General features: G+C 39.5%; 3 protein-coding genes across 4 annotated transcripts; 2 read left to right on the top strand and 1 right to left on the bottom strand.

Annotated features, from left to right (window-relative positions):
- The first annotated feature begins 345 nt into the window (after nt 1-345).
- On the top strand, nt 346-5,292 carry LOC116844529 (AN1-type zinc finger protein 2A). Of its 2 annotated transcripts, XM_032816161.1 has the most exons (3): nt 348-518; nt 640-760; nt 1,451-5,292. In XM_032816161.1, exon 3 carries the CDS (start codon nt 1,486-1,488, stop codon nt 2,122-2,124), a length of 639 nt encoding a protein of 212 aa, XP_032672052.1. In that variant the 5' UTR covers nt 348-518; nt 640-760; nt 1,451-1,485; the 3' UTR covers nt 2,125-5,292. The 2 variants fall into 2 exon arrangements, with proteins under 2 accessions (XP_032672053.1, XP_032672052.1); XM_032816162.1 differs by lacking the exon at nt 640-760 and having other exon boundaries at nt 346-518.
- Nucleotides 4,220-7,119, bottom strand: LOC116844528 (RNA transcription, translation and transport factor protein). The gene is made up of 4 exons (XM_032816160.1): nt 6,923-7,119; nt 6,457-6,678; nt 6,147-6,248; nt 4,220-6,053 (listed from the first exon to the last, which is right to left on the bottom strand). Exons 1-4 carry the CDS (start codon nt 6,981-6,983, stop codon nt 5,698-5,700), a joined length of 741 nt encoding a protein of 246 aa, XP_032672051.1. The 5' UTR covers nt 6,984-7,119; the 3' UTR covers nt 4,220-5,697.
- A 2,536-nt stretch (nt 7,120-9,655) lies between these two features.
- On the top strand, nt 9,656-26,740 carry LOC116844584 (ran-binding protein 9). Its single transcript, XM_032816333.1, has 8 exons — nt 9,656-9,955; nt 19,485-19,840; nt 20,358-20,545; nt 21,630-21,742; nt 22,175-22,603; nt 22,912-23,289; nt 23,826-24,009; nt 24,597-26,740. The coding sequence occupies exons 1-7, from the start codon at nt 9,748-9,750 to the stop codon at nt 23,957-23,959; spliced, it is 1,806 nt and encodes a 601-aa protein (XP_032672224.1). The 5' UTR covers nt 9,656-9,747; the 3' UTR covers nt 23,960-24,009; nt 24,597-26,740.
- Nucleotides 26,741-27,956: the final 1,216 nt, after the last annotated feature.

Raw genomic sequence — 27,956 nt, forward strand, 5'->3', positions numbered from 1 at the left:
AAATCCGCCGAGGTAAATTTGATGGGGAACGACATTTTCACGCTGTGTGCGCGTTTCTGAAGTTTCTTTTACGCGAAATTTCTTGAGGCTGTATTCTTGACGCATACTCGAATGTTAAGGACATCTTTTTGAATCTGTTTTTCTTATATGAGCATCCCGTAAAACGAAGTTTAGCTTGAAAATCGAAAAAGCGTACTCAGTGTTCGAATATGTCAAGAATATATGTCAAGAATACGGCGAATAACAGCCCCTGATGAATGACAGCTTTCAAATCTCATTCTGTCAAACATATCCGCGTTTGAGTCTCGCGGGTGTTTCGATTTGTTCGCGCCTCCGCATAAAACGCGACTGTCGCGTTCGCGTCACCCTCGATCGTTCTCTTTTCATCTCTGCTTCCTCCTAATCTCGATGACATTCTAGTATATTCCAGTATATTCTCCGAGGGATATGCAAGACTGAAAATCGTCAATCATCGTTGGTCATCGGTTTCCACCACCACGCAAGGATATATAAAAGAGGTACACGTGCTGCCTCATCAGTGTATGACATATACGATTGTTGCCGTGTGGAGTTTTTGTCGGGTTTGTCCTCTGGTGGATCCTTTGCCGAATATACAAGAAAATTTCTCGTAAATTCTAGCGACGTCTGAATTCGTAAATTTGTGCGATACGGAAGAGAGACTTCAGAGAAGTCTCGTCACGTCAACGGGAAAACACGCAGAAACACGTATCACGAGTAGTTTCATTTTGGCTGAGTCAAGGTATGTCGTCGCACAATTCACCACGTCGCTCGTACGCTGTAAATTAGATTTGCAGTATCTTCAAAATTGACGATCATATGCTGTCAATCAGAAGTCTATTTTTAGCTCAACCTGGTTCAAACCTGATTTCAAACTTTCAATATAGAATATACATATTCTATATTGAAAATTTAAATGTTCGTATTTAAAGACCAAAACAATCAGAATGTCCAGAGTTAGGTATATGTCCAGGTATTGGTACTTTTATTTTAGTTCAATTTTTGTCTTTAGAATAAAACAAGTATATAAACTAGCATTGAAAGGGAAAGGAACAAAATTCTATTTCAATATTAAGATAAAAGCATTAATGCTTGTATACATATGTAATCCTGAACATTCTTATTGTTTTGGGTTCTAAATATGAATATTTAATCTTTCAATATAGAGTATATGCATGTATTGAATATTGTTGTAGAGTATATGCATGTATTGTTTATATTCTATATATATATATTGTGTGTGTGTGTGTGTGTGTGAGTGCATATTCTTTGTGTTGGAAGTTTAAATATTCATATTTAAAAATCAAAATTTTTACCTCAGTTCAGCTGAAAAGAATAGGGCTTATATCTTCAGTCCTCAAAATTATCAAAGATAATCTCCTGCAGAAAGTAGGATTGTCGATCTAATCCATTTGTCACACTGCTGTTACAGAAATCTCTTACAAAGCATATCGTAGGGTGACCGAGATGGAGTTTCCAAACCTAGGAGAGCACTGCTCAGAGAGTACCTGCAACCGCTTGGACTTCTTACCACTGAAGTGTGACGCCTGCGGGGAGATCTTCTGCACGGATCACATCACATACACAAGTCACAGCTGCCCCAGTGCGTACAAGAAGGACATGCAGGTGCCTGTATGCCCGTTGTGCAACGTTCCTATACCGATAAAACGCGGTGACCCGCCCGACTTGGCCGTGGGATCGCACATGGACAATGATTGTCAGGCGGACTTCGGCAAGAATCGTGGGAAGATATTCTCCAATAAGTGTTCATCGAAGGGATGCAAGGTCAAGGAGATGGTACAAGTTAAGTGCAGCGAGTGCGGTGAAAATTTCTGCCTCAAGCACAGACACCCCACCGATCACGCTTGCATCGGGGCAGAGGAGGCGTTAAGATTGCGCAGACTGGAATCTTTGAACAAGAAAGCTCAGACGACGGTGTCGCAGAGCAGCGGTAACGGCAACTCGTTTCGCAGGCTTCAAGGAACGATGAGCGAAGACGAGGCGTTAGCTAGAGCCCTCCAGGCATCCATGCAGGACGAGGAGAGGAGCAGACGGGAATTACAACCAGTGCCTTCTGGAAACAGAGATAGGTGTAGACTTTCGTAACCATCTACATGTTATTTTATACTGTTATAGAGAAGAGAGAAAGAAAGAAAGAAAAAAAGAAAACAACTCTCTTTCCTAGTTTCCCAACAAATCCGCCAGAGTCAAATAAGACGCGTATTATAATTTATTGCGCGAGGAAACGCGCGAATATAGCACAAAAGTTTTAAACTCGGATAACCATCTGTTACGACATTTGTTTATGTTGGTTATGTGCTGTTGTGTATCGTTATGCGTGCAATTGCTGTTACCGTGATGTATACAGAAGTTACATGTTTATGAAATTGCTCACTTTTTTACTTAAGCACATTACATTGTTCTTATTGATTGGGATCCTTAAGTCAAATTAAGAGTTTTGAAGTAAAGCTGAGCTTTACATGAATCACAGCTGGACTCGATACGCATAAGATTCGAGTATTTTGAAGTGTTTAAAGCTGTATGATATATCAATCAAAGCACCTGTTCCAGAGGTATTCGTATAATACTTGTATAGAACTTTGTATTAAGTTGCCAGTACAAATCATTCATGTAATTCAAATTTCTTTTCCATGTCACGAATGGATCGTCTTCATCAAGATGGTGAAGTTGTAAAACTAAGATCTGGGGTCCGATTCTTGACGGTGTGCGAATGAAGTACGCATGCGAAAATTTATGATATACGTAACGTGAACTATAGAATTTTCGTATGCACATCTCATTCGCATGACGTTGAGAATCGCCACCCTGGCTTACAGCCAGAAAATATACTCTGCCGAACTATCTCGTAATGATTCTGATAATGTATTACACGATGAAGCTTCAGTATAGAGTGCCTTAAGTAGATCAAGCATAATCTACATTAGAATATGCGCTGATTAAAAAAAATCTCTTCTTATCTCTCTTTAATACTACAAAGAATACATAGAGAATATATTTAAATTATTTCAAATTATGCTTATTGGCATTTCTATATAATAGACTTGCTTTTTAGAAACTGCTTTCAACAATAAATATTATACAGATTTTCATATAATACAGATACGTACATTTGAAATATTGTCTTGAATAGAATTATAAATTGTCAATTATTAATTCGATGATGTGCATCCGAGAAAAGAATATTTCGTTATTATTATTTTAACGATTACAATCGTTATTATATTACTACGTGTCTCATTCTCATCTCGGTGAGATTCCAATAAACAAAATGAGATATACATAATTGGATTTCTAACGTGATATCCAAAACTGTGATGACAGGAAGAAATCGTGTAAATTGTATGACATTTAAGTGTTCACATAATAAATTAAGCAAAGTCTCAAAATAGAAATCGTACTTGAACATATCACATCACAGGCTTCTTATGAAAATCCTTCATGATACTGAAAAGAGAGAATAGATAGGGTGTACGAGTCGTGCTCAAGACGCCACATTGATATTGACGAAACTGATATTCACAAATTCTGTGATAACTCAATCTTGTGTCGCATTTTTATAAATATATATAATTTTACGATACACACATACGTACATACACTCAGTTCCCTTTAGATTACTTAATTCCATTAGTATAAATATAATGAGACATTTTCCTTCTTTAGAAAAACGAATAACGAGGCATTGCGTTTTTAAGGAGGCATATGGAGTTTTTAAGATAATTACAATAAAGAAATATTGAGTGACGAATATATATTGTATAATGTACGAATACATTGACAGTTAACGAAACACAGCCAATAGCAAATGCATGGTGCTTGCTATTACACGTTTATATTTACAAACGAATAATATGCTTTTAAGAGTAAAAAGAAATCAGAGAATGATGATACAATCCTCGATAATATGTACATAGAAATACGCTTTTTACCATTTTAAGATTTGTTAGTATTGTTATATTATACTCGCCTATAATGTATCAGAGCTACTGGAAAGCAAGAGATACTTGTTACTACTCCCGCGCAGCCGTTATACACGTTCCAGATGGAGAAGGTTGTCTCTCTAGCACATAAAGAAATTGTGATACTTCTATCTTCGCGAAAAAGTACTTTAACTCGCGCGGATATGAATAAAAAGTCGCCTTCCAGTATCTCTACACAAAACTTTTCTCAACAATTCGAGTATGTAAGAAAACATAATTTATTATACACACACATTCCCATATTCGTATCTTCTTACATATAATGTAGTAATTTATATTTAACGGATTTTAGTATATTCTAGTGAATACCAGACCGATAATAAAATCAAGGAGTCGCGCGCAAGCGGGTAATCTTACATAAAATACATTACGTAAAAATACATTGACGAACGCGATGTACGCGTTTACAAGAGAGATCACGTCTCTTTATTGGCATTATATACATACTTTATGGCTTATGTTCAATCACACAGATATGCTTATATAAAAAATTCCGTCATATTAATTATCTGATGTGATGTGATTGTGTGATGAGACATAATTTTTCTAACAATCATTCTTAACTCGTAGAGATATGCGTTTATATGAAAATGTATGTGTAACATATATACGATAGTTCTTCTCTGTAATGCGTTTAGAGTATAAGGCCAATAAGATGGAAGTACGAGACAGTTCTTTCGTTATATTGGCCTAATCTACTCTCAAAACCTTCGGTTACCATTTATTATTATATTAAAATTATATACATCAATTAATTATTTAACATGTTCGTCACCACGGTTTATTTGGCGAATTCTCTCCACAGACCATATCATATTTATTTTTATGTAATTATGTAAAACAGATTTGATTTGTTTTGTATATGAATATACAAAGAAAAATGTCATACATATGCAACATTGGTAGCGACCATGTTAAGTAAAATTGAAAATTTTGAGTAAAGATAAATTTGAAGTGAGAGACTGGTGCGTCACATCTGTGTGACGCAGGTAGCGAAGGTATTAATTTGGAAAAAAATGACAAGGTAAAACCAAATGGATTTCAAATGCATTTACCTGAATAATTTACCTTTACATGATATATGTATATTAAATAAATTCATAATTTATTCTTTTAAAAAATATATATTTTTCGCGATATAGTTGACGTGAATTTTATTTAGATACGATCATATATTTCGCGACTAACAACTTTAAACACGAAACGATTTTCACGATTTACAAATTTCGCCTGTGCACTGATTTTTAAATAAATTAACAAGATTATACTCTGATGTGATGTGACTTATTACTCAAATGTTTTTAAATCTATTTATGGAGTATAAATAAGTTAACAGGATAGTTTTTATTTTTGCACAAGCTGAGTATTCTTTGTTACAGTGATACCTGATGTGCTTAGATAACACGTGAAAAATATCGATTCTGTAGAGCGAGCAATAAACACTACATCATATTCCTTTGCAAAATTGACATATTCGGAAACTTGACGTGCCGACAGTGTAGAAATAAATTAATAATGCTCACATTACAATTACGACGGATATTATTTGACGATATACAAATTTCCGACACGTATATATACTCCAGAATATTCTTCTGATTTCATGATACAGTCTATTATATTGTTCGTTGGAAAATATTGAAGGCGCCTTTCTAAAATAAATCATAGGACCAGTTCTTCATTTACCAACTTTTCCCAACTTCGTGTCAGTCTTCGGATTAGCCGTTATATTTTGTACAGCGACAATCGTCTCGTTAATCTTTGTCTGGAGATTCCTTAGATCCTGAATGTACAGCAAAGAAAGGCCTCTGGCGGCATTGTCTAGCATTTTGTCGCCCATATTAAAGCCAGGCCCCACAGCCATTGCCGTTAGGGGTTTACCCTTAATGGTAGTGGGTTGCTTAACCTCTGCATTCAACTTATTACATATGAGCTTGCTACATGCTTGTAATGTCACAAGATGGTCAGAATGTTGCGGTACTCTTAATAATTTTGCTATTGAGCTAACTCCAACCTTGAAAGCATTACTGTCGACTGAAATTAATGGGAGAAAAATATATAATATTAATTAGTTGTTCACACAATATTCTTATATGAACTGTTGTCAATTACACTTTGTTTACTTACAATCTAAATTATCTAGAGGATTTACAGACTTGACATTAGGCACATTAGCTTCCTTATTAGTCACTTTAGCCTTGCTTCCTATAACTTTTTGATACTTTGGACCTAATGGGATAAGTTACATATTTCATCAAATTATCTATTTTTCAGTTAAACTCTTCTCTAGAAAAATCCTTCTAGAGAAAAGAAATTTTTAAAGAAGTGTATTCTCTTTTTCTTTATTTCTTAGTTAAATAGATTTCTCTAAATTTGTGTCTCGTAAATAGCTGTTATATTTATGATTTTGCATTATGCCAAATGGATTCATGCTTACAATCATCTCCAAACTCTAACCAAATTGCATATCCTATGAACCATTCTAATTGATCCATTGTATTCGTAGTTACTGGACAGTTGACATCATTACAATATTTCACAAATATCTTTGGCCATTCTGAGGAAGTAATGTCTCTCAATAGCTTACGATCATCTATTGGGTAATGGCGTATTTTCTGATCTTCCAACCATACAATCACTTTCCTAAAGTGTTGATTATCTGAAATATATCCATTATGTCTACTGATGAGTATTTGTTTATTTCACAAGTTTATTACGTGAGATCAAGCCATACTTAACATCTGTTAAATTCAATGTTTAACTAAATATAAGGACGTCAAGAAAAAAATATTGCAATATACATTATTAAAAGAAATGATACAGTTTTATATGTAAATATTAATTATGCAATATATATAGAAAAATATAAATGTCTTGCAGGTTATATGACAGAAGTTACTCACTGTTTGCGTTAACTTTGTCCCATTCAAAATAACCGAGTGCCTTCAATTTTCTTTCGAACATATTAATTATTCGTGAAAAATTCAGTGATTGTGTTACGCAAAGTAACAACTTTTCAAGTAATACAGATAATACAGCAAATAACGTATGGTTGCGTTCCGTTATTTACTGCAAGTACTGTCAGTACTACCAACAGCGTTCCTAAATAGGTTAGGGTGTAATTAGATGTAGCGCGGTACGCGAACGTGGTAAAATAACTAGAAACCGCGCGCGGTGAGCCGCGCCTGTTTTCTTCCTCCTATTAGGGTACGTTCAGATTCCCTACCCGGGTGCACTCTAATACTAGAAGTGCTATAATTCTGATTTTCTTTTCAGCAAAATTGCGACACCGATTTTCATTAGGCCGCGTTCCGTTTCACGCATATGTGCGCATTTATCTATAGTTCGTGTTACGTATATTGTAGACAATGCGCATATAATGCGTGAAACCGAACGCAACCCTAGAGACCCTTCAAGAAAGACTGGACAAAGCGCCCACAAAATAGCGGCCGCCAATATGTGAGCTCGTAAGAAGTGCGTGGTCTGTACTTTTTCGCTGCACTGCTGCACTAATGCAATAAGTAGAGTGAGACGAGTATATTTTTTCTCACTCTACTTATGTTGGCGCTGTCATTTAGTGGGCAAAAATTACGTGCACCAATCACGCGGAGCCCCGTTATGTCCAATCTCTACTCAAGTTTCTAATTTTCACGCTGTTCGATGCGCCATCTGCACCTATTTTTGAAGTGGAACTACGTTCCTTACGCCCATTTTTAGACGCTGCCGATAAAGTATCGATTTGTTACGTGTACATTCTATGCCCGAACATGGACTGTCTATGTTCTTAACCACGCAATAATGCGCTTAGCACGGACACGAATCGCCAGAAAATGGGCGTAGAATGGACACGCAACAAATCGACACTTTATCGGCAGCGTTTGAAAATGGGCATAGGGAACGTAGTTCCACCTCAAAAATGGTTGCAGATGGCGCATCGAACAGTGTGAAAATCGGTGTCGACCAAACGTATGGCGTAACCATAGACTTATAGAATAGACTGGGGTACTATTCCGTACACGTTTACCAACAACTGTCGGATCGGTAGACGTCGTTGCGCAGCTTTTTTATACCATAGAAAAGCTGCGCAACGACGTCTACCGATCCGACAGTTGTCGGTAAGTGTGTACGGAATAGTATCCCTGGCCCCTACCCTAAGAGGCAGCGTGCAAAGATCTAAAGGATAGAGAGATGATTCCGGGACTCGCTATTCTTCTTTTTCGTCTCGTGATGGGGACTGAAGGGATGGGTGAAAACGAAGCGAGCATGCGTGTACGAGATGAGGGGAAAGCAACGTGCATCGGTAGTTTTATTCAGTCATTTTGTTTATGCTGCAGTTTCATTCGGGAAAATTAAACATTTTTCAAGGAATAATTAGACATAAAGATAAGAAAATAAAAAAATTTATTAAATGCACTATTTAAACTTTTTAGTACATATAAACTCTACGTGCTAATAAAATAATAAATAAAATTGTACATTTTGCATAAAAAGAAATAAATTGATTTTGATCTATACACAGCCAAACTAAAAATAAAATATATTAGGGATTCTGTAACTCGTTATTGGAGTTAACGACAGTTTCATTATCATTGCGCAGCTTTTCTACGGTATACAAAAGCTGCGCAACGATAACGAAACTGTCGTTAACTCTAATAACAAGTTACAGAATAGGGCTACAGCACTGAGATTCTATAACTCGTTATTGGAGTTAACGACAGTTTCGTTATCGTTTTTGTATACCGTAGAAAAGCTGCGCAACGATAACGAAACTGTCGTTAACTCCAATAATGAGTTACAAAATTCCAGCACAGAGCTCATGTATCGTACGACAAGTTTGCCGCATGCGTCGATTGGTTGTCGGATAAAGAATTTATAGGGGCCGTTAGGGAGAAAATTTTAGGGATCTTGGAAATTTTCTATTCGACAGCCAATCAATACATTCGACAATGCTTATACAACACATGAATTACACTAATAAGTGATTAATGTATTCATAGTCAAGCTTTATTTAAGGCTTCCTTAAGTTCATCTTTAGATCTTCAGATGCTCTGTAGCCAATAAAATGATCCGCAGAGCATCTGAAGATGAACTTAAGGAGGCCTTAAATATAAGACCTGACTATGAATACATTAAGCCTTAAGAAATTGACTAATCATGATCAAATGTGAGGAGAATGATCGATTAGTCAATTTTTTAAAGTAATTAAAACAGAATATTTCCATCTAGCAAGCAATCCAGTACGAAAAAAAGCATTGTGTGCCACTGGCTTTATAATGAATTCGGATACTTGCACTAGTGCGCACTGAATGTATATTAAGGCTTGTGCTCAAAGTTTGTTTTTATATTTAAAATTGTCTTTTATACTTAACACATTTTCAAAAACTTTTTAGTCAACAAAACAATCCGTACGGATGTTGTACAAATCATTTCACTGGCTAAGAAGTATTTGAAGATGTATTTAAGACGACTAAATATAAAAAAACTATGAACTATAAACTATGAACTATGAACAAGCCTTGTTGGCACTCTGTGTGCACTAGTGCAATCGATCGAACTCACTATTAGTACCACTACATGCAAAGAGGACTTAATATGCTGCATCGAGCGCAAAGGCGAACACTCATCTATGCTGCACCCAGTCCTGGCGTGGCTATTCAAGTGTTAGGTTGCGCATGAGAGGTGCGCGACGTCATTGCGATCCAGGAGCAGGCAGAGAGTGGGGCAGTGGATGACAATGATGGCCGCCACCAGCGATGAACGGAGTGTTATGGAGCCAGCGAGGACGAATTCGGGGCAGAATCAGCCCATAGATCGGCTGAAGTTGCTGTATCCGATGGTGAACGAGGAGGAGACGCCGTTACCGCGCTCTTGGAGCCCGAAGGACAAGTACAACTACATAGGCCTGTCGCAAAACAATCTCCGCGTTCATTACAAAGGTACGTGCGAGAGAGCACCGTGCGCGACCTCCGCGCGAGGTGCGCCAACGTGCGCGACGCGTCCGTTATGCTTTTACGCGTTCGTCTCATTCTGTCATCGGGTCCGGGCCCGTTCCTTGTCCCGTGGCCGGGGCCGCGCCGCGATCGGGCTGCTCCCGGGGCAGGGACGTAGTATCGATTGAAAATGGCAGGGCTCTTTTTCGCATGTGTCAGCGACCTAAACAAAGGAATCAGCTGATCAGTCCTATGTACCGCGGGGGGGCCTCGTCGCGTCCTCGTCGACGCGATCGCCGACGAAGACGACGTCGGGATCTGGTGTCGTCCTCTCTTTCTCCTCTCTCTGTCTCTTTTCCTCGATCGCGAGGTCAATCGTTTTCGCGAAGACGACGCGACAATTTTCGAGACGCGAAATCGTTGCGGCCGTCATCGTCATCATCGTCGTCGTCGTCGTCGTCGTCATATCGTGTCGTGCTCGTCGATCTCTCTGCTGGCGCGTGTGTCGGAGAAGAAACGCGAGGGAGGGAGAGAAAGAGAGGGGTAGAGTGCGTCTGTGCGTCTATATGTGTGACGCGAAACTCAGAGCGAGAGAGAGAGAGAGAGAGAGAGAGAGAGAGAGAGAGAGAGAGAGAGAGAGAGAGAGATAGCAAAAAAGAGAAAAAGAGATGGACGAAATGCGCACACGGGTACGCACAATGTCAATGACAGCTATGCGATTCGGACACGGGCCGATACGTGGATCAGACCTCGCGCGTGTCGGCCGTTGTCACGGCGAAGAGTCCGGGTCGCCCAGCTCGCGGATGCTCGCCGCGTCCCGTCGAATTTCGTGGCGGTCCGCCGATATGTACCGGGTGTCCCACTTTCACCGCGTCGCGACGCAGCGAGGGACTCGCGGGGTGAATTCGCAGCGGTTCTTTTTTCCCCAGCGGACAGAGGTCGAGAGGGATAATAATGGAGACTCCTCGAATCAAGTTTGCGCTGCTTGCATAAATGAGACAAGAATTCCTCTCTATCTCTCTCTTTCTCTCTCCTTTCCCACTTTTTCCTCTCTTCGCTCGAGAACGTTTCGGTCGATTTGAACTGAGATTGCCGCCTTCTCCTCTCGCGGCGTAGTCCCCGTCCAAATTCAGCGTTCCTTTTGGCTGAAACATTGAATTTCGCGGAGGGTCGCGGCGGATGACGTTCACGTCGTCGGATCACCTCGCCGCGTCGATGGAGTCGAAATCTCGCGCGAGGAATAGAACACGCATTCGCGTCCCGTGGATTCTCCGTTGCGCGAGGGAAAAGTTTTGAGCCGCTGCTCAAATATTATCTGATATTCTCCATAGGGTCGCGCACGCATCATCGGGACTTTACTCCCGACGCTTTCTTTCCTCCTCTTTGCATCTTTCTCGCTCGAAATATATAGGGTGTGTGCTGGAGAGCTTTTGCGTGAGACGCGCACGGCGGCTTTCGTCGACGGCGACGTCGCGCGTATGGCGATACCGACCGCCTGGCGCATTATCTGTTCCCTTCTGTATGCACACACGCGTATGGACTAAGAGAAATAAAACATTATTCGAAGCGTGAACACGTATACATGGTAAGGACTTCGTTCGCCGAGCGTGCCGATGCGAGCAGCACGGCGAACGAAAATATTATTTTTCTTCGATGCGCGATCGCGCAGGAAGGGGAAGACACGCCAAAAACGGAGCGAAATAAGAGGAACGAGCGAATGCCGTTTTGTTTCAAGAGTTTTAGCTCTTGGACAAAGTGATGCTAATAAGAGCGTCAGTGATATCCTATGATTTTTCTCCTTTTCCTTTACTGACAAGTAGATTCGTCTTGAGCCGCAACATCGAGACATCTTGTGCGCATTAATGAGCGAATTATAATATCTGCATCATCTGCGTGCTATTACGACGTGCGCAACTAATACCGTGGAGTATGGAATATGATAATGGACGTTGGAATTCTCCTCTCGTTAGGCGAGCGATTGCGATTGCACGACGTCGAAAAAGTCGTCGTATCTTCTCAATCTCCTCTGTATGAATATTCGCGTACTGAGACAACAAGAAATTTCTGAGAAATAACAGAAATGTTTATTTTTTTCGGTGGATAATTAACAATATATTTACTGTATGTAATACTAACGCAAAATATCTTTCAGATAAAAAAATTTACATTTTTTTGAGACCTTGGAAAAACCTTGGCTCTTTATGTTTAAGCAATTGTTTATTCCATTTTAATAAGATAATTTAGATTTAAAAGTAAGCATATTGTTAACACGTACTTAACATACATAGCTACTATTCTTTCGACATTTGTTCTCTCAGTGTGGGAACAAAGAGAAATGAAAAAAGAAAAATAATTTTCTTTCTCGTAATTTTCTCCCTTTAATTTTTCCACCTCTAATGAGAGTGGAAATTACGTTTTAACGGGAAGCCAGGATCGCTCGTCGCATCTCTTTACAGAAACTGTACGCGATGTTGTTATGGCTGTGTTACAAAATATACGCGTGTAGAATAAAAGCCACTTCATGTGCGCGCGTGCGTTATTCGTTCGGAATGAATAATCGACGGGTTGATTGCGCGATAAATACGACAAATTTACAGGACATCACGTTCATGGCGATGACTGCTCTAAAATCGCGTTTAGTTACGAGGGCAAAATGTTAAATGAGATGTCACGATACAGACATGATGAAGCATAATGCGCGCCGCGCGCACACACACACTCGACCGTCGCTGTCACGCTCTGCGCGTCGATAATATCCGCTGCTCGCGGATCCTTTAATTTAACTTCGATCGTTGTCCCAGCTGTGTTCTATGAAGACGTAGACACGCCGTAGACTCGTCGCTGGAGACTTGTCGTACCATGCCAATTACAGCCCGCGACATAAATATTTTGGCAGTCGCTTTCCAAATTGACATTCCGTGACATTCAGACAGATTTCACATTTTCCAGATTGGAATTAATTGAGAAATCTAAAAGAGAAAGAGAGAAAGGGGAATAGAGAGATAGATTTATTATTTTAGAGAAAGATTTTTATTATATTAAAATTTTTATTACATTTAGAGAGAAAGAGATTTGTAATCCTTTTATCACATTGGAACCAATTTCAAGTTACGACGGAAAAATAGCAGTTATTTTCTCTTCTTTTTTTACTCTTATCTTTTCTTAGTTTGCTCTTACGAACATTCATCCGGAGTAAGCCGATAAAGTATTAGCTCGATTTCGAGGGAAAGAAAAAAACGGAAGTTATTTCTGACGCAACTCGACGTTTAATCTATTAATTATGCATTCGCTGTCTCCTCATGCTTCCTAGTCGATGAAGCCTTTTGTTGCGGCTAACGAATTATCGCGCACTTGTGATATTATTTTCGTGAAGAGAAATTTGTGGCCGCCGTAAGTCGAGCATCCTGCATATCTATCTGAAGATAAAAGAAGAAGTAAGACGACTCTGTACCGATAGTAATGAAACGCGCGCGCGATGCTTTGGGGAAATGCTAATTGCTCTTGCTAATTGCAAAACGCGTGAAGAGCTGCGATTGCCTCGCGAACACCTCGAAGAGACTCCAAGACGACGAAGAGATCCAGATCCTCCGCTGTTTGCGTTAATCCACGATAACGATTTCGCCGGGCAAATACGGCGAGGTGAACTATATTAAACGGCGCGCGATCAACCGAAAGCGCATACGGAAAGAATGTTATGTTTTCGTATATAATTCCTGTCGATTTTGCCGCAATTTTCTAGTAGCGCGAGAATAGACAGTCAGTAGAATTCTTGCTGAGGAAAACACAAGAAACTTTTAAAAAATTCTTGGAAAGAGTCCACAAAAAAGGATATGTAATCTTATAAGATTACATATACTGAGAAACAAAATACCTAAGATGTAAAAAATATTTATTCGGTGGATATTAATAAGACATATTTAGGGGAGTGTTGTAAAAATACGTGCCACTCTCTCGTAAAAATAAAATCGTATCTCATCAGTTTTTTTATTATTATTGAATATGAACAATATCTGACAATAAAAATGAGAACAAAATGAGCAATGAGAGATTTAAACAAGAAATATTCAGATTGTATATAATTATATTATATAATATATTATATATCTTATTTTATGCGTACTACAAAGATTTAAGAAAACTAGGTGCGATTGATAAAATACAAGTTTAAGGTATGATTTCGACAACTCTCCCCTACTTATAATAATATAAAATATTGTTCAAATAAAAGAAAAAACGTTTTCTATGTACGTTTTCTTGAAACTCTAGCTTTTTCACGAAAGCAATTGTTTATTTTATTTAAATAAAAAAATTTAGATTTAAGTAAACATATTATTAGTATCCATCGAATAAATATTTTTTACTTTTCAGATATCTTTTCTTCCGATGTATACTTTGTATGTTGAAGAAAGGATATATATCATAAAAAATAATACAATTATATATCCTTAAAATATCTAATTTTGATGATAATATAATCCTGTGTGTGTCTTGAACTATATTACTATTAAAATTATATTATCCTAAATAATCAGGATAATCGAAGTTTTTTATTTCATTGGCTATGATAACCGTGTAAAGTTTTTATTGGTTAGTTCACTTTTGATTTGATCAGAACAGGAAACAGAACAGAAAAAGTGAATGTTTTATTCAAGATTGGACTGGACTTTAGATTTCGCATACATTGTAAAATATTATTCTACTACTAAGAAAGGTGATCGCTCAGTTCACTTCGCTTCTTTTAAGTAATGGTTTAATGGTTGTCTTCAGCAATCGTTCATCTTTTCTTTGGAAGTATTTTAAAATTTGAAGATGACTGAGAAAAGATACTTGAATATTTATTTGTAAGTTTCGCAAAAATAAACTCTATATCCCACAAATAAATTTTCAAATACTTTTTTCCTAGTGTATACTTTAAGATTATTATAAAGAAAATATTTTTTGCTGAAGACAACCATTAAACCATTACTTTAAAAGACTATTACTATTAAAAGACCATTACTATTAAAAGAAATACTTGTAAGTATTTTAGACTTCAGTCCTTAATGTATGGATCGTGCAAATGAGACAGAGGAGCAGTAAGGCGGCTGGTTGTCAATATGACATCCTCGGGTACTAAATTCTGTAGTGATTTCTACTAGAAAATTCTGCACGACGTTCGTGATCTCTGCGCTCTTCTCTTGGCGAATCCGCCCGCGCGTCTGTTTACGACTTCGCTCTCGGCGCGGCCAACGAGCGCACGTGGCCTCCTGGAGCAGGCAGCTAGGAGTGCCTGCGAAAACGGAAGGCCGCCCGCGATAGTTCGCATCTACCGTTAACCCTTAACTGTTCTTGTTTCCTTTGTACTTGCACGCTTTATACGCCGCTCGGATCGCGTCGTAACCGACCGGACGTCGCGGATTTCATCGCATCCTTTCGTGACGCGGAACCTCGCGATTCTTCCCCTGGAATTCACGCTTATTCCTATAAACGAAATCCGTGGTGATTCTCGAGCGACCGGATACTTTGATACTAATCGTGCTTCCGCAGTTTCTTTGAGAATTAATTCAAGTTGGGGTTCAAGAGATTTTCCGTCTATCTGCAAACGTACTCCTTAAATTGTTTGGAGTGAAATATCACTTAAAACGAATGAACATTTGTCTGAATTAATTCAGTGAAAATAATGCCACTCGGAATCGGAAAAGTGAATATTTTATTCAAGATTGGGCTTTAGATTTCGTATACATTGTAAAACATTATTCTACTAAGAAAGGTGATCGCTCAACACTTCGCTTCGCTTCTTTTAAGTAATGGTTTAATGATTGTCTTCAGCAAAAAATATTTTCTTCATAATAATCTTAAAATATACATTAAGAAAAAAGTATTTGAAAATTTGTTTGTGGGATATATAGAGTTTATTTTTTCGTAACTCACAAATAAATTTTCAAGTACCTTTTCTCAGTATAGTTATCACAAATTTTAAGAAAACTCATCATGTATTAAAAAAAAAGAATATTATTTACTTTACAAGAATATTATAAGACTTGATCGAAGAGAATGTTGCTTCGACTTCTATGTGGTAAGCAAAGAACAAAAAAGAATTTTTGTTTCAATTTAATATTCTTAATTGAAATACCAAACTTACTAGAATTCAGAAGGTATTTTAACTAAATCTGATGTTTATAATGAATTTACAATATATTTGTGGGTATATAAACTTATGAAATACATGAAGCACGGTAACATTTCCTTGAATGTAATACATACTACTTTGTGTGCACGAGCGAAGTTTCAATCGATTAGAGTGGATTTGTTCTTGCAACGACGAAACATATCAGATTTATTCTTGAATTTCCAGTGGAAATAATCACTCTATATGAATAAAAAAAATTCACTGTGATATTCAAGTGATCCGATTGTCAATCTGTCTTTCGAGCGAAATTTCATCCCAAGAAATGTCGAAATTTAGAGAACAGTCAGAAGTTGAAAAGTGATTCGTTTGATATTAAATACTTCATCTTCATGTAGATTTATTATCCACTATCGTGACGCATCGTTATCGTAATTTACTGTAATTTAAAACACCTAGAGATAGTGAACCGGATGTAAAAAAGCCTTTTATTACATTACACACACACACACACACAAATGTACGTATCCTGATGCAATAAAGTGATATCTCGCGCCGTGCGTGTTGCGTCATGGTTAATATTGTGTGTGTACGTGCGTTTGTGTGTGAGTTCCGCTGGAGAGGATTCACGTATAACGTTATTTCTACAAACAGGAATATAATTCTGTAACGACCCAATAAAACCGTTAGCTATAAAAGCTGCATAAACGACGCTCGGTAGAGCGGATACGTTATGCATTAGGTTGTAAGGACGAGAGACATGCGCGTAACGTAGAAACTCATAGATCACAGATCGCGGATAAGCTTGTAATATTGCATTGATGTGGCGCGTGGTGACCCAATGCCCTACTTACATCCGCCCCGCTGAATCGCGCCTGTCCGCGCAACAATTTGTACTTTGATTTCGTGGTGTGCACATTACACACAGTTTTAACTGTGGCGGAATTGATTCTCTTGGTACGCGCGCAAGCATTCTTCACTCGGAGAGCAGCAGCACGCGGGAAGAATTTTATAGTAAAAATTATTACGTGGAACTTTGTAGCCGAGGCATAGATCGACATTCCGCAGTAATTCACCGACCTTTCGTTTCATATGTGCTACTTCTCTTTATTTTAGGAACTGAAATGTGCTATTAAGACACTCGCTGTGTTTCCAGCGAGGTCTGCTATGTCTGTAGAGGACTTTACTGCTCAAAGAACGTTTTGTATCTGTAACTGACGAAAGAATATTTAGTATCTGTAACTGCAATCACACAGAGAAAGATGATTCCAGAAAAACACTTTTTTATGAAATTTTACTGTAATGTTAATGATGATAACCTTATATGTACGTTACTGCGATTTTCGCGTTAGAGCAACCAAGAAATATGGTCGGGGCGAAAAATAACTACAATTTCGCTTAGAGCAATCATTTTTTTTCTCTCAGTGTAGCAGGACGGACTCTACCGACGGTCTATTCCTGGATCACTAGAAACATGGTAAAGTTGGAAAAAATTGATATGAAAGAAAAGAGATTATAATATATCCCTTCCCTGCAGAGATACCGTTAATTATCGAAACGCTCGTCGTTCATGGGGAACTGAACGGTCGGCGAGGCTTCAAGATTCAAGCGCGAAGTTTTCGCGGTGGAATTTCGCGACGAGGAAAATACACGTGGCCGTTGTCTTTCAGCTCGCATTTGAGCCGTGCGATATTTCGTTACATAAGCGATTGCTCGCGTTAACATTTCCACGTTCGCGTTCGTTCGCTCGCTTGCGAAAGTCGCTCTTCCTAAAGCGCGCGCATTGTTTATCGCACATCGCGTGTGGATATCATCGCCGCACACACACGGAGTAAGTAATACGCACCGAAAATACATCGGCTCGCCGTTGCTCCGGTGCGGGCGACCCGCACGCGCGAATGCAGCCGGCCACTTCATTCGTAATGACTTCGATGGCTTTAGATCGTGCTCCTTCGCGCGGTTATAACGTGTGCGGTAGCAACACTCGCGAATGAGGGAATCGATATTTCGCATCGTCTAAGGCACGTAAGCATATCTCTCGAAGGAGGTGACCACAGTTCTTAGCTTACCGCTATCTCGGATACGGAGAGCCGCCAACCAGCCTCGCCAAACTCGCTCTTCAGCTATCGCGTTTTAGCCGGGGTAAAAAGCATCACACGGATGCGTGAGATCCACTCGAATTGAACATAGGGAGACCGAGGGTGCTCGGTCAATAAGAAAAAAAGGAAAAAAAATAAATAAGTAAAACGCGTGCCAGTGGGAAATTCTGCACGTGTGTACTCTCTGAAAACGAGTGAAAAGTGGCGGTACTTTCTCTCAAAGCGATAGCGACTGCCACTCAAAATCGTAAGGGTGAACGTTTCACTCAAACTTAAAATAAATTCTGACTCCATGCGAATGAATGTTTCGGTCGATTCGCTCTTCAATTTCGAGTCAAAATATTTACTCGACGACTAAGAATGAAGAAATCACTTTATATGAATGGAAAGTCGCTCCAATCCGAGCGACTCGACAATTAATCTATTTTTCGAGTAAAATTCACCCTGAGAATTTTAGAGAGCAGAAGTGCAATGAATTATAAACAAAAAGTATTAGAATGTAATCAAGTATAATGTCGAAATAAAATTATATATAAAATTCTTTCTCTCTCTCTCTCTGGTTAAATTACATTTTTATTACTTCTTGTAACCGTATTTACTCACTTCTTGCAGACGTTCTCAAAGAGTTAAGCCCTGAAACAATAATAAACGCATCTATTTATCTCGCGAATTACGACATCATTAAAGTACGGAGTTTCTTATCTTTACCATCAGATGTAAACTTGAGAGAGGATATGCAAAACAAAATGATTGCTTTTTTTTTTTAAAAAAACGAGGCTCCATTAACGGCGAATCTTCTCGATCAAGTCTAGACCGAAGCCAAGACGACTACTCTGCATACTCTGCGTTTACTCTGCATTACGAAAGGTAGAGGAGCAAGATAATTCCACCGTGTAACTCTCCTCCGTTAAACTTTCTCCTTTCAACATTCTCTATGCATACATTCTTTATACTTGTAGCTTTGATAAACGCGCGCGCGATTCCGGTAATGAAAGAGCAGATGTGGACGCAGAAGGCAAGGCGTGCTCTTGCACGCATGGCATTTGTCCTTGCATCTCCGAGTCGCACGATGACCTTGTTTTTAATCTCAAGGCACAGATACATCCCACGCGAGTGCATCTCTATTTTTAACGCGTTTCTACTCGTGACTGAAACTTTCGTACTGACTGATATACATGCGGAACAGTATCGCGCCGATTATGAGCCTATATACGGGGAAGGGAGGGAGAGGGGATCTTCGCAGAGAAGAACTCCACGATGAGCGAGTCCATAATGAGCGAACCCATAATGAACGAGGCCATAATGAACGAGCCGCCTTCTCTGTTCTCAGGTTACGGTAAAACTCACAAAGACGCTGCCAGTGTTCGCACAACGCACTCCATACCAGCAGCCTGTGGCTTGTATTATTTCGAAGTGAAAATCGTAAGCAAAGGACGCGATGGCTACATGGGCATCGGTCTCTCAGCACATGGTGTCAACGTGAACAGGTTGCCGGGTTGGGACAAACATTCATATGGTTACCACGGCGATGACGGCCACAGCTTTTGCTCGTCCGGTACAGGTCAGCCTTACGGGCCGACCTTCACTACCGGTGACGTGATTGGCTGCGGCGTCAATCTGGTTGACAACACCGCATTCTACACGAAGAATGGACATCACTTGGGTGTCGCCTTCACAGACCTTCCTGTAAGCCACTCACCGCATCGATAAGGCCGAAGGCCACATGCGGGCAGAACGTGCGATACCTAATGTCACCCTTCTCGTGCGTTCTTGTGCGAGGAAAAGAAAATTGATTTGTTATTTCTGTATTTCGGAATAGAGAAAGCACCGATGCCCGTTTTAGGGACTCTTCGAGGAGTCATTTCGAAATGTACGCCTACGAATTCTTTTCGCACGCTAACCACGATACAGTCTCGTACTTGACGGCTAATCTAGACTTGACTATAGCAAACGAGTAATATTTTCAAGTCGCTAGTGGATTATTAAATCTTACACTTGAGCTCCGAGAATGTTTAGATTTTTGTACATCTGCACAAGCTCTAATTTCATTTTGAGATGAGTGTATATACCCCAACCAATATGTATAATTTATTTCTGATACTTTTGAGATATCGCAAGTTTTATGATGATTATCGTACAATCTTACGCGAACCGAATTCTTCTATGGCATGTACTAAAGTTTCACTCGACTCTGCTTTCGCAGCCTAATCTCTACCCGACGGTCGGTCTGCAGACTCCGGGTGAAGTCGTAGATGCCAATTTTGGACAAGCACCATTTGTTTTCGATATTGGAGATATGATCAACGAATTGCGTGTCCGAACAAGATTACAGATCATAAACTACCCCACACCGGATCATGGTCAGGGCCAATGGCAAGAAGTTCTTCACAAGTACGTATTCATGCGGACGGAAGTCGTGTGCGAATGGTGAGATCGAGTAGCGATACGATAGGTTGCGGGTCTAACAGATCGCATGAAAGTGCAGCCACGTGCATAGTCAAGCATGAAATAACGTAAAAAGAGACTTCATGAATCGTCGAAGACAGCATCGTACGGAAGAGCGAGATCTGATATATTACAAGCGAAAGACTATTAAATTTTACATCCGAGTTTACGGAGAATATTTAAATTTTCTTATAAATTGAATTATTTTTTTTCATTTGTTCAAGCATTATTCGCAACAGTCAAAACTTATATTGATCTGTAAATAATCTACATTGACTTTGTTTTATTTGTTTAAAACTTCCAATTTTATTGTGAAATAAAAGTAGACCACGTGTGCATAGTTCATTTCTGATTTTTTATTCTCGAAATTGCAACACTCGTGATACTTATCGTGCGTAACCAACTAGAAAATATGAAAAATGATGTCAATATGTTGTAATTACATCAATTCACGATTTAATGTCGCGGCCAACACGAAGCGTGCATGTTTCTTCGGTGCTTCTCACTCCCAAAGCTATCGTTAATATCTCATGAGGCCGCTTCTTTTCATGACGCTTCGCACTTGGTTTTGTGCTTTCGTGATCTATGAAACTCGCTATCAGTTGTCTTGTAACTCGATTTCATCGTCCGTATAGTTCCTCTGTCAGAAAGTGAAACGGGTGCGTGACTCTTTCTGACGTGCTACTCACGAGCTGAGCTCTCTCCCACTCTCTCGTAATCACTCTTTCTTCTCCTTTATTTATCGTTATCGTTTGTCACGAGACACCCTCTTAACCCTTTCGGTCGCACTTCTTTTCTGAAGAATTCTAAACATGTATGTGTAAGAAACATGTTGCTATGCGTAAGAAAGTAAGTAACGTTAACACAAAATGAAATTTTGAACTCATTGTGGAATATACATAATTCAACGAGATTGAAAGGGTTAAACGCTCATGTACGAGTGAAAGAAATTCACGTTGAAAGTATTCACCTGAAATGTGTGTCCGTCATTGATGTCTCGAAAGTAACGGATTCTGCACCAATTCGATAGAATGGTGTCCACGTATCTCGTCCACCATGGATATTGCGCCACTGCTGAAGCGTTCGCCAACAGCACAGACCAAGTGTTTGAGGAGGACTACAACTCGATCAAAAATCGACAGAGTAAGCTTTGTCGTGATTTGTTCGCTCGCTAATAGCGCCGAAAGGATAATTGGAGTGTTGGAAAATCGTTAGAGTTACACTACTTTTATTTCATAAGAATCTGAAATAAAAGTTTATAGTATCACACGAAACTATATTATGCGAAAGTATCAAAATTGATCGAACCCGGCGCTGATTAGTGAACTTATATACGGAGAAAAATATATTGGTTGATTCAACGTAACACAACTAAATGTGTTTAGACTGAAGGAAATAGAATTTCTGCTTCTTAAGAACAGAATTTGGCTCGTAAAAACCAGAAGTTTCGTTTCCTTCAAGCAAAACGCGTTTGGCAATATCATCATCATGTTAATTCAACCAATCTTTGTTCTCCGCCCATGCTTGTTTTGCCCTTATCCAATTCTCACATCGTGATTTGACGATGATTTGCAGGGATTTTGAAACTGGTCCTAGCCGGACGGATGGGTGAAGCGATAGAGTTAACTAGTCGATTATACCCTGGACTCCTCGATAGGGATCCTAATCTATTGTTCGCGCTGAAATGCCGTCAGTTTGTTGAAATGGTGAACGGCAGTGACTCAGAAGTCTGTCAGAGCGGCAACGGTGTTAATCAAACGAGCGTGATACAGTCGACCAAAGCGTACGCGAAATCCTCGGTGAACAGTAACGTAGAAGAGATGAATATCAGTAACACGATGAACGGCAACAGCGGCCAGCAGTTTGTCAACGGCCAAATAGAGGATGACGTTGACATGGAGGAAAGCGGCGTTAACGTCGTGAATGGTGTCAAAAACGGATATCAGAATAGTAATGCGAACTCGAATGGGTACAAGTGTCAAAACGGAGAGGATGTAGATATGGGTGAGATATTTCGATACAATTACTATCGCTTCTCTAACAATTTACGTAAACATAAAGATTATTACAAAGGACGAATGTAGTAGATTTGTAGTAAATCATTGCAGATATGTGTTTAAAAGTTGGATACTTCAAAACGCAGATAATAAATAAATGAAGATCGCGAGGTGAAGATCTCTCGATCATTCTTTGAAAAATAATTATATACTCTTGAATGCATGTGAATTAATTTAACTGCTTTATGTAGTGATTCGCCACTTTTTAGCTAGTGATCCGTAGTTCTGAAGACAGGCAATTATTGTTGCTTGCAGAAGAAATCGATAGTGCCAATCAAAGCCAGCAACAGCAACAGCAGCAGCAACAACAACAGCAGCAGCAGCAACAACAGCAGCAGCAAAACGGCGACTGCAGTATCAGCGCCGACAATACGACAAATAAAAGTAACAAAAAGCAATTATGCGGCGGTAATAAGCAGGCAATTGAGAAGATGTTGGAGTTTGGTAGACAATTGTACTCGCAATCAATACACCTGAGGCAGCAGCATGGGAAAAACGAGAGCAATAAAAAGATGCTGCAGGACGCTTTCAGTCTCTTAGCGTACGCCAATCCATGGAATTCGCCGGTCGGCTGGCAGTTAGATCCGCAACAGAGGGAAACGGTCTGTGCAAGGCTGAACTCTGCTATACTTGGTGAGAATTTAATATTGACATTGAAGTAGGAAGAAGCACGCACACTTTTTCGATCCTAGTGCCCTTCGTTTTTCGAAGGAAGATGCCCTCTCCGAGCATTTATCGTTAATACACGGAGAGAATATTAGAGTTTCTTTTTTCATATAATTTTTTTTTCAATTTTACCACATTTTCTATTAGTGCGGAAATAGATGAACTTATAATATATAGTGTACTTTAGTTCCTAGTTTAATTTAGTACTTTAGTGTATTTTAGTCCCTAAAATATAAATATCATATATGAAACGATAGAATAATAAATTAAAATAGAATGTCGATGTTCCTCTCAGTTATAAAGTTCTATAATATTTGTTCAGTAATTTATAGTAATTTTATTACAAAATTCTCTTTCCCTTCTAGCTTCGCACACTTTGCATTCTCACTTGTACACTTTGTAAGCTTGGCACTATCATAACTTGGTCTTATAAAGAATTCAAATTAATTATTATATTCAAGGATCCAAATTATTGTTCTAACCATGATTGTTGCAATCAACAGAGTCTAGCAATCTTCCACGTCGACCACCATTGGAAGTTGCTGCGTCTCATGCTAGGGAACTTGTTCGGTTGATGTCGAGTGCTGGGCTGGGAGCATGCGGATTCGCGGTAGTAGATAATATTATCCAATATTGACGGTGCCTACCTCTGCTACCACGTCCGCCTCTTCTACCAGCGCGAGTTTGGTGAGTTGTTTCTATTCTGTACTCGCAAGCAAGAATCGCGGAGTCGGGATACATTCGGAAATACGCATTCACGGATTTGATCTCCATTGAGGATGTCGCGTACGGAAACGCTTGATAATGAAAATACTCGATGTCAAACTTCGAAGCAGATAAAAGCGACGCGCATTTTATAATTCTGTATGTAATGAGTCACGCGTAAAATTCTGAACGAACACTTACGCGAATGTGTCGGCGCGTGGCCGACATTTTTCGAAATGATTCTTAAGAATAAACTGTTTAAGAAGTGAACACACACAGTTTCTCTAGATAAATAACGCGGACATATTTTTTCCTTTTTATCTAGGTATGGAAACTCCATACAAAGAAAGAGTAAGGTAGGAAGTGCATCAGCGCGCATCACCTTAAAGGTCGCTGCTTCGGTCCGAGCGTCGCGATTCGGTCGTTTTACCGTGCTGCGTTCGCAAACCGTGCCTCTCTCTCTCTTTATCTGTCTGTCTCTTTTTCTCTCTTGTGTCTCTTTGCATCTCATTAGATCCGCATGTGGACGCGTGTGTGGCGTAAGAGAACTGAATGAATGAATTTTGTAGGATGCGGAGGCGGAACGTGGAGCAGATTATTCTGTTAACGCAGCAACATCGCGATGTCGCGTGCCTCTTCAGCTAGAGCAGCCGGATTCATCGGTGCCTTGGCTCGATCTCACACCACAGACACGACACAAGGTGAACGCTCAGACCTGCCAACCAAAATGACACCTCATGAATTTTTAGCTTAAATCGGAAGGAAGGTCACTTTGGATTACGCCGACCAAGAGCGAGAGAAAAACGGCAGTCGATGCTGATCCTCCGTTCCCGGCGATCGGTCGTCGCGCGACCACGGCCGGCCACAAATACGTTTTTTTGACATGTTGTGACTTTATATTACTTTCTGAAAAATCCCTTTATTTTTCTCCCCTTTTTACCTTCTTTTCTTTTATATAGACGTCAGCTTACCTTCGTTTTGCAAACCTCTCAGAGAACGTTAATCCGCGATTAACAGTGCGTTATCCAGAAATTCGCGTCGTATAGTTCATCCGCCGACATCTGTGAATTATCATTCACGTTGATGAAATTGGTAAGCTGCGACTGTGCAATACACGACACGAGATTTCGAAACGCGAAAGTACCGTTGTCGGTGATAAATCCTTTGTATGTGTAGTCAAAGTCAATTCGAGTCAACGACACTTTGCCGTACGTAGGAGAAAAAGAAAGAGAGAGAGAGAAAGAAAGAAAGAGAGATAGAGAATGTCATTCTTATGATCACATCGATGGCATTCTCGTATATTCTAAGTATAACGCACGAGGGTAACGCGTAAAATCAAATTTAGTTGCATTTAAAATGCGAATTGTGTCAGGGTGATACTATGTGAAGAAAGACGAAGAATTGATCGAACACACACCGGTTTCAGGTGTAGCCAAATTTACTGATGGTCCATCGCCATGGAGGGGGTGACAAATGACGTGTATATATCAGTAATAATAATAATAATAATAATAATAATAATGTGTTTCGTTCGCTTCGGAGAAATCGATCGCACGAGTCGAGACTAATCTCTTCCGTGTAAAATTCATATGACTTGACTCGACGGAGCCGGTACCAAATTCTTCACGCGCAACGCAAACGATAGAATTATCTCGTTTCTTTTCCTCTTGCTCCGACATCGTTTCTATGATCATTCTCGATTCTTTGTATTCCCGATTTTTCGTGATTGTTCTGGGAGCGGCGGACGCATGTTCATTTTAGAGATGGACGAGATCTTACGTTTATATAAATAGTTGCGAGAAACAAAACAAAAAAAAAAACAAGAAACAAAAACTTAACTAAGGAACGATCTTGTACTCTATACTAAGTAATTGTTTTTTATATGCGACATAGTATATTATTATATTATATATTATTAAAGGAGAAAAAAAAACAGAAAATCGTATGCAGCTAGGCGTAAGCGTGCGTTTAAATACAATAATTTACTATATATACAAAGAAGATGGAGAAGAAGAGAAGAAAAGGAAATCATATTAATTAAAGATAGAATTACTCGAATTAAATGATTTTTAGTGTTATTGTTTTATGTACTATAGATAGAGCTATGATAATGAATATGTGCGAATACAGCAATGATTTGGCCAAGTGGGTTTTAATAAGTCATTTTGTTTTTTCGTTGCGCGCATGTTGTTGGTTGTTATCGCGAGTATTTCGTCAGGACGTGTTTGTTAGTTCTCAATCTACGACCTATGGTGTGTGTGTGTGTGTGTGTGTGTGTGTGTATGTGTGTATGTGTGCATATATGTAAGTGTGTGTGTGTATATCAGTCAAAGCTGATTTTCGGAAGAGAAAAGTGACTCGTTATTGTTACACTTCGATTCGTTAGAGTTACGCGACCGGCGGCAAATCGATCTCCTGTCCTCTTGCCCTTTTATCCCCGCCCCCTCTGTCCCGGTTCACATTCTTGTATCGGACCAGTTGAATTCATCGACTCGATCGACGACGTATGATTTAGCGACGACATCAAGACGCGCTTGCTCGAGAGCAACAACATCGTCTGCGTTCGTGCGTTCTTGCGCCCTCTGACCTTCGTTCGCGCCCTTCCAGTCGCGTTAGCTCCCGAATGTGTCGTTTTGCCCCATACTTGTCTGCTAAGTCTTTCGAATATACTTTCGAAGTTGCATATTTTAGGTAATAAAGATACATTGTAATACGTTTGCCTATCTATAACGTAACTTCATTTATCGTTCTCGCTGCTCGATCGTGCATTCGTACCGCTCGGCATCGAGCGGTGGTCGTCTAAGAAGGAAGGCGAAGGGAACGTTACGCGGACTTGTGGTGCGTGTACGACACGTTGTCTTGTTTTTTCGCGCTTCCGTCTCGCAGCGTCTCGTCTTCTCTCCGGGGTGAAAACGCGCAATCTCAAGGGTGACTCTCACTCCGGTTGTACTACTCGATAATTAACCGACAAAATTGTCAGTAGCAATCTTAAATAGGTTGTAATGAGAGACTAAGAGAGTTGTTTACTTCTTTTCGCGACTCTTGGTCTCACTGCCGCGGAACCCTGGGTCGATAACGTCAAAAGAGAGAAAGCGTGGCAAAAATTCTTGCGTGCCATTTTCAAACAAAAGGATATCTGTACGAAAGAGATCGCTTCAGATCGATTGAGCACTTGTAAAATATTCCGAAAACTATCCTTTTCCCTCGATAGTCAATAAATAGCCTTAAAATTAACATGACACGCAAAAATCTTCCTCTTTAACCAACCTTCCCTCATGATTTTGCCGCGCTAATGTTAAGGCTGTTTATTCGCTGTCAGGAGAAAAAGATAGCTTTCGGAGCATTTTGGCCGAAGTGTTTTTTTTCATACGAATATCGTTTTATTTGAAAATGACAAGCAAAAATTTCTGCATTTCCACGCTCCTGATGTCATTAATTCAGAATTCTGCAGTAATGGGACCAGGAGCCTTGATAACAAATCATTTGATTTTTCTGATTTTACATTGTTAGCAACATTGTTTGCTTAATTAACTAATCGTAGATTAATTTAGACAGAATTCTCGGTGAAAGTCTCCGCAAGGATCGTTTTATATGTTGCGTTTGTTGCGCCGCTTTCGTTTCTTCTGGAAGATCATCAGTCGAGTTCTGAGCGCCGAGGAAGCTGTTGTGGGTGTCGTATTCTGTATCTTCCGGTGTTATATATATATATATATATATATATATATATATATATATATATATATATATATATACACACACATATACACACACATTCGCGATGGAGCAGAAGGGAGCGTATACCATCGTTCGTAATGATGACGCGATGCACATGCGTGTAGAGTGCACACTATCACCGTCGATTGTCGTCGGGGAGGTAGTAAATGTCCACATACTTTCGGAGCCAAGATTTCTGCGAGATTTTCTCTAAC

This window comes from Odontomachus brunneus, unplaced genomic scaffold (genome assembly GCF_010583005.1).
Source record: "Odontomachus brunneus isolate Ranch 3 - 2012 unplaced genomic scaffold, Obru_v1 Obru_scaffold_042, whole genome shotgun sequence".
Taxonomy (NCBI): domain Eukaryota; kingdom Metazoa; phylum Arthropoda; class Insecta; order Hymenoptera; family Formicidae; genus Odontomachus; species Odontomachus brunneus.